This window comes from Cyprinodon variegatus, unplaced genomic scaffold (genome assembly GCF_000732505.1).
Source record: "Cyprinodon variegatus isolate N-32 unplaced genomic scaffold, C_variegatus-1.0 Scaffold391, whole genome shotgun sequence".
In the NCBI taxonomy this organism is placed as follows: domain Eukaryota; kingdom Metazoa; phylum Chordata; class Actinopteri; order Cyprinodontiformes; family Cyprinodontidae; genus Cyprinodon; species Cyprinodon variegatus.
Window position 1 is genome coordinate 497,281 of NW_015150844.1, and position 6,944 is coordinate 504,224.

Consider the following 6,944-nt stretch of genomic DNA (forward strand, 5'->3'; position numbering starts at 1 on the left):
AGATTTTCTATTGGATTCAAGTCAGGTGATTGGCTGGGCCGTTCTAGCAGCCTTAACTTCTTTCTCTCTAACCAATTAAAAGTTTCTATTGCTGTGTGTTTGGGGTCATTGTCTTGCTGAAATGACCCCCCACATTTAATCTTCATCATCCTGGTAGATGGCAGCAGATTTTTATCAAGAATCTATTTGTACATTTTTCCAAACTTCACTGTTGGTATGGTGTTTTTGGGAGTGGTGTGCAGTGCCATTTGACCTTGAAACATGATGCATTATGGCATCCAAAGAGTTCAATTTTAGTGTCATCTGACCAGACTATATCTTTCAGTATTTCACAGGCTTGTCTAAATGTTGTGTAGCAAACTTTAAACAAGCTTCAACATGCTTTTTCTTCAGTAATGGAGTCTTGCGTGGTGAGTTTGCAATCAATGACGGTTGAGTGCATTACTGTTGTACCTGCTAATTGCAGTCCTTCTGAAGCTCTCCATAAGTGGTCTTTGGCTCTGGGACACATCGTCTGATAATGATTTTCACTCCTCTGTCAGAAATCTTGTGAGGAGCATCTTTTCATGGTCGGTTTATGGTGAAATTCTGTTCTTCCCTCTTCTCGATTATGGCCCCAATAGTTCTCACTGGAACATTCAGATGTTTAGAAATCCCTCTGTAACCAATGCCATCATTATGATTTGCATCAATGAGATTGCGAAGGTCTTGAGAAAGCTCTTTACTTTTACCCATCATGAGATGTTTCTTGTGTGATACCAGAGACACCTTTTTATCGGCCGTCATTTGGGACTTAACCTGTTGATGTTAATTCGCACTGAAAAGGGGCAGGATTGCTTTCTAATTACTGTTAGATTTCCGATGGTGTCTTGGCTTTCCATGCCTTTTTGCACCTCCCTTTCTTCACATGTTCAGTGCTTTTTCCCTGTGCCATTACACATTACTAAACATAACTTTATTTCTGGACATCTATGGTTTGATTTCTTAGTATGTGTTGATTGTAGGAATTGCTACCAACATCTGGTAAAAATGTCTTGTCAATAGGATATCTAGAAATATATTTACTGAGAAAAAATTGTGTTCAGGATTTATTTTACCCGCTATACAATGTATGAAAAAAAAATGAAGAAAAATTAGACATCAGCAGTCTGAATTAAGGCACACTAAATTTGAAAACTTTTTTTTTTTCTTTTCTTTATTTGGAATCTAAATAAGGTCACCAAAATATTGGATAAAAAGGAATGTGACTCAAGATAATCTATGTAATCTTGTTTTATTTTTAAAACTGAATGACACAGATGTCTGGAGGCGGGGCTTAAAGCCAGATCTCTAGCAGTCAGCAGAAATGCAGCTGGTATCAGTAAAGTAGGGAGACTGAGCAGATCAGAGCAGAGCCTGGGAATGGAAAAACTGTTTAAAGTAACTAGTTTGACACAATAAATAACTTTATTTTTTAAGTTAAAATCAGTCTATCTTAAACAGTTTGTGCATCTAAATATCACTTTACTTGGATTTATCACTTTACTTAGATTATCACTTTACTTGGATTTAGTTTTACATATGCATATATATGCATACATACTATATATATATATATATATATATATATATATATATATATACACAGAAGAGCTATTTTTATCTTTATTATCTTGCGTAGTTGGATGTGTGTGTATATATATATATATATATATATAAAAAACTGTAACTGGAGCATGTAACAAAAGTAATTTTCCTCTGGGATTATTAAAGTATTTCTGATTCTGATGCTTATGAACTTTTTAACAATAAAGGCAATATATATAACAAATTCTCTGGTAAATAAGAATTTGTGTCGAAAGGAAACCGCATGTACAGTTACAATAAAGGTTTAAAAATAATACTGTAAAGATTCTGAAAATGTGTAAAATCAGCACGAACACTACAAAAAAAAAAAAAGAATGCAACTAAATTACCATTTATTTGGCAATACAAGAACCCAAAAGTCAAAGCAAAAAGTTCAAAATCAAATGTTTCTTTAAGAATAAAATTATTTGATTTTAAATAATCTCTGCTTAATAACAACTTTACTGATTGTTTTTTTTTTATCAAATAAGGTTTTGACTTTTATATGTTTTTTAAATATATTAATAATTTGATTATTGATTTATACATTTTACATTAGTGTTCGTCTCTCTGTGTTATTTCTAGTTGCTACTATTTTCTTTGAAGTATAGCTTAAAATATTCTGGTTTTATACTGCTATTTTATTTTTTTCCTCATCTTTACCAGATTTTCTGTAATAAACAATCCCAAAAACAGTAAAAGCTATGGTTTGTACCCCAATCTACTTTGATAAAAAACTACAAGTTTAATAGTATACTTTAGAAAATGTAATGGCTATTTAAGAAAGCTTGAGATTACATGAGAGGGAGTTTAATAGTAAACGTTAAGTAGTTTCCTAATTTACGTATGTAAGAGAGTTTAATAGTATATGTAAAACAGTTTGAGAGTATATGTAAAAAAAAAAACTTTGATAGTACATGCAAGTTTGATTTGGTTTGGTTGTCTTTATGCAAGTTTATAGTTGTCATACAGTAAGAGAAAGAAATTGAACATGTTTCATGGGGCCTCTCATACAAACCACACAGATATAGAAAATAAAACTAGTCCAAGTATACAACCTTGAGGTGCTCCTCAGGTCAGAGGTACTTAAGATGTAGAAACATTTAATTTGAAATAACTCCTTTGTGTTTCCTTTCTGGTAAAGTAGTTATTTTGGGGGGGGGGATTTCAGATGTACCCCCAAAGTACTGTGTTTTATAAAACTACAGGAATAATGATTCGTATGATCTGTAAAGTAACTTACGTCTTTTTATTTTCACAGGGCCAAAAGGGAGACAGAGGTGACAAAGGAGAGACGGTAAATAAGATGTTTGATTCTCAATTCATTTTTACATTTATGAACAAAATTAATCCCAAAAAAATCTGGAATACAGTTTTTATTATTTCACCTATTAGAGTATATTTATTGATGTTGGTTTTGATAGGGTGAACCCGGTCGAGATGGAACTGGACTGCCAGGTCTACCTGGACCACCTGGACCACCAGGAGAGATAATATACCAGCATTCTGACAATGTAAGTTCAGTTAAAAATATATTACAGTAACTGTTGCCAATTCCAGTTTACCATTGATTTAATTTACTTCATTCTCTGCATTTAGATTTTTTTTTGTATGGCAGAGTTGGACCTAAATAACTAAACACAATAAGACCCAAATTCTCAATTTATAATTCTAATAAACCACAAAGCTGCATTTTACATTGAAAGCAATGTGGTACAACATCGGTTATTCTGTTCCAGATGTAAGAAGCATTTTCAAATATTTTCCAAATGATCCCTTTTTAAAGGTGGATTGTATGATGGCTACAAACTTAGATTCGGCTTATAATTCATGATTACCGGTAATACAATTAGGAATTTTTAATTTTTTCAGTGGAGCCACAGCCCCATGTCACACTTTTTGTATTTGATATTCAAAGAGTGACTTTATTTATTTTTATAGTAGCCTATTAAAGGGCAGGTTGATAAGATCTGCTCAAATGTTGTTGGAATTCATGTGCTAATCATTAATTCATATATTTATTAAATGTTTAAAACAGTGAAGCCAGCTAATGTTAACTGAATTTTCTTTCTTCTCAGGGGGCCTCTGGTATACCTGGCAGAGCTGGATTTCCTGTAAGTGTCAAATATATATATTTTTTTAATAATCCTTTTTTTCAAATTTTTTGTTTAATTTCAGATTGCTTATCCTTGTCCGTTAGGATACACATTCTAGGTTTTTCATTAATAGTATCGCACTGTGTCACACAAATGTCTGGCAGTTTTATTTTATTGATGTATTTTTTATTTTTTAATGCAGATAAAGACATATTATTTGCTGAATAAAAAAGGTTTTGTTTGAATTTTGCATAAAACAGTGATTAGTTTAACAGTTTTCCAGCTGTGCTGCATGAACACATATTAAATGGTTAGCCAATTCTAAACTTCTCCCATAAATATTTGAATCTACTTTCCAGGGTCCTGTTGGCCCAAAGGGAGACAGAGGTGACCCTGGTCCACCAGGGTATGGCCTAAAGGTAAACTCTAGTTTTTTATTTCATCTAATAATCAAAGTGCTAATCACCCTCCTCCTCATCATCATCAGCTTGTATTTTCAGGGTGAAAAAGGAGAGCCAGGCTTGATAATCGGGCCTGATGGAAATCCTTTGTACCTGGGCGGGTTAACTGGGCCGAAGGTAAGTCTCATTTCTGGGTCTGTTTATTCCCATCAGGCCCTTCTTCTATCAGTTTTCCACTGTGTTCAAAGTAATCACCTCCGCTTTGTTTCTGTAGGGAGACAGAGGACCTCAAGGACCTGTTGGACCCTTTGTAAGTTTGCATTCTAAAGATTTTTAAGCTTTTGCATTATGTCAGCTTTTATTATATTATTATATCTTTCTGCAGGGTCCTCAGGGGCCTCCGGGACTGAAAGGTGAAATAGGCATGCCTGGAAGACCTGTAAGTACAGCTGTTCAGTTTATTTTAAAGTTCCAGAGGCTTTATGGTCTGTCAGAAAATTGATCACTGAGTTTTTTTTGTTTTCTTTTTTCCAAAAGGGTCGCCCAGGTGTGAATGGATACAAGGGTGAAAAAGGAGAGCCAGGGGGTGGTGCAGGTTACGGATACCCGGTAAGTAACAGGATTGTCATGATTTTTTCTTTAATACTGAGAAGCGAGTATCGATTTTTTTCACTCTCTATCATGTCATTTTATCTGGTTCTTTTATTAACCTCAATAAAAGGCCAATATTTGTCATGATTTTATCAAGAGCTCGGACCCACATGCAGGTAAAACAAGTCCAGAGAGACAAGGGCAAAAGTTTAACAGGTTTATTGAGAACTTTTGTGGAGCTTCTAGTGTTGCTCTGAACACTGCTCAACCGGAACTGAGAGGTGAGGGGAAGACACTGCGGTTAGTTCAGGTTCAGTGGGAGAATTGACTCTCGAACTTGAAGAGGAGAAAAGGTTGATAGACTCACGTTTCCAGAGATTAGGTTTACTCTTAGACTCCAGCAGGTGAGGAATGTGTTCCTGTGTTTGTTTTGTACGGAGGAGGGCGGACAGGGTTACCCAGAATGCGGTTACTTGTAGATGAATAAAGAAAGACTGACTGCCACTCAGATTTCCTGCGGTTCGTGAATGGACTGTTGTGCAGATGAATCCTTTGCTCAGTGTGAAGCTCGAACGTTTCCTCAGTTTGAAGCTCAGTTGATCCTTCCAGGGAGAGAAGGTCAGAAAAATACAGTTTGCAGGATGACTTCCTGCCGAGAGGCAAAGACAAAAAACAATGTTAAGACTCAGGTTGACAAAAACTCAGTTTGACTCAGCAAAACTCAGCAGGGCTAGAGTACCCAAAACTGGCAAACACTCTGGTGTCGAGGTGGTGGCAGTCAGCAGCTTAAGAACACTCCGTTAACGAGGTAACCCCTTGCAGGTGTGTGAGGAGGAGAATCAGAACCAGGCACCACCTGGTGGTGGAAGGAAGACTAACACACAGAAACACAGACCACACAGACTGGAGTCCTAACAATATTCAGACTGTAACACATAGTTATGGCATACAGATTTAAAAAGTGATAACTATTCTTACCCTTTTTATTATTAATATTATTTATTTCATTCTTCAATAAATTGAAGAAACACAGCACAACTAAAATCATTAAAATCTAAACGAGCAGAACAGAAAATCTTATATTATTTTCCCCCAACACCAATAGTTGAAGCATTAATAATCGTTAAATATTAAACTGATAAATTCTTAAGCTAAATCAGTTTCAGGCATTGGAACTTTTCTTAAGTTACACCCATCAGTTCATATGTAAATTTTAACATCAAGCAAAAAGAGCCTCCCAAAAATAACTCTTTTGATTATATATTCATACATATTTAAACACAATAATTAATGTAGCTTATTTTTTATCTTTTTCCAGACTCTAAAAACTGACTGTACACACAGAAAGAAATTGCTCCAGCACTTAAAGTCTGAACCCTGGTGTTAAAAACATTTAACATCCTTTTATATTATAATTAATTTGCCTTTTTTTAAAATATTTATAATATTACTCAGTAAACTTGTTGTATAACCTTTGTACATCAGTTTTAAAATGCTATTATCAACCCAGTCTCCAAATTTCACCAAGTGTGATATTTGATTCATCTATTCATCTATTTACTCTTTCATTTCTTTTTGCCCTGTTTTGTAAAATTAAAAAACTTATTTTTTATGTGTATTACCCCATAATCCTTTGCAATTAGTTAGATATGGTACAAAAATAATATAATATTATATAAATAATGGATCTTTATTTAGTTAAACTTTTACTTTATATAACACAGAGATTAGTTTAGCTGTTTTTGTATGTGACTTTAAGAAATATATTTTCATCAATAATTATCCCTAAAGACTTAACTTTGCTGATTTTTTTCTATTGTTTTCTATATCTAATGCTACTTCTATAGTTTAACACGATTAATAAAATCCCGCAGCCACAGGGGGGGCAGTAATATACTTGTAATATGAGTTATTTTTTTGTTTTTTGACACTTCCTTCATGAAATAAATACATGCTTAAATAAAAAAGTAACACTACTGTAGTAAATGGCTGAAGCAATCCATTATGAAACCCACAGCATCTGAACACTCTAGCATGTCTCACACAGAGTACACAGGGATGGACTGTACCAATATGATCTGTCACATAAATGAATATAGACAACCGTATGTCTCCTAGCAGCACCTACGAAAGGAAGCAAAAGGAAGCATAGGTCTTCCTCCTCCTAACTCCTTCCTTCCTGCCAGAACTATTTGGATAGGAAAGATTTTATGCATTCAGATTTAGTCTAAGACCGCCACCTGTCTGTAAC

At 34.4% G+C, this 6,944-nt stretch overlaps 1 protein-coding gene across 1 annotated transcript in view; it reads left to right on the plus strand.

Moving 5' to 3' along the window:
* The window catches only part of LOC107092712 (collagen alpha-1(XVIII) chain-like), a 59,224-nt gene that overhangs the window by 41,281 nt on the left and 10,999 nt on the right, over nucleotides 1-6,944 (plus strand). Inside the window, exons 20-27 of the mRNA XM_015387321.1 lie at nucleotides 2,867-2,902; nucleotides 3,030-3,119; nucleotides 3,684-3,719; nucleotides 4,061-4,120; nucleotides 4,202-4,279; nucleotides 4,377-4,412; nucleotides 4,488-4,541; nucleotides 4,640-4,711. Of these exons, the coding sequence (XP_015242807.1) occupies nucleotides 2,867-2,902; nucleotides 3,030-3,119; nucleotides 3,684-3,719; nucleotides 4,061-4,120; nucleotides 4,202-4,279; nucleotides 4,377-4,412; nucleotides 4,488-4,541; nucleotides 4,640-4,711 (462 nt within the window). The remainder of the gene's footprint in view (nucleotides 1-2,866; nucleotides 2,903-3,029; nucleotides 3,120-3,683; nucleotides 3,720-4,060; nucleotides 4,121-4,201; nucleotides 4,280-4,376; nucleotides 4,413-4,487; nucleotides 4,542-4,639; nucleotides 4,712-6,944) is intronic.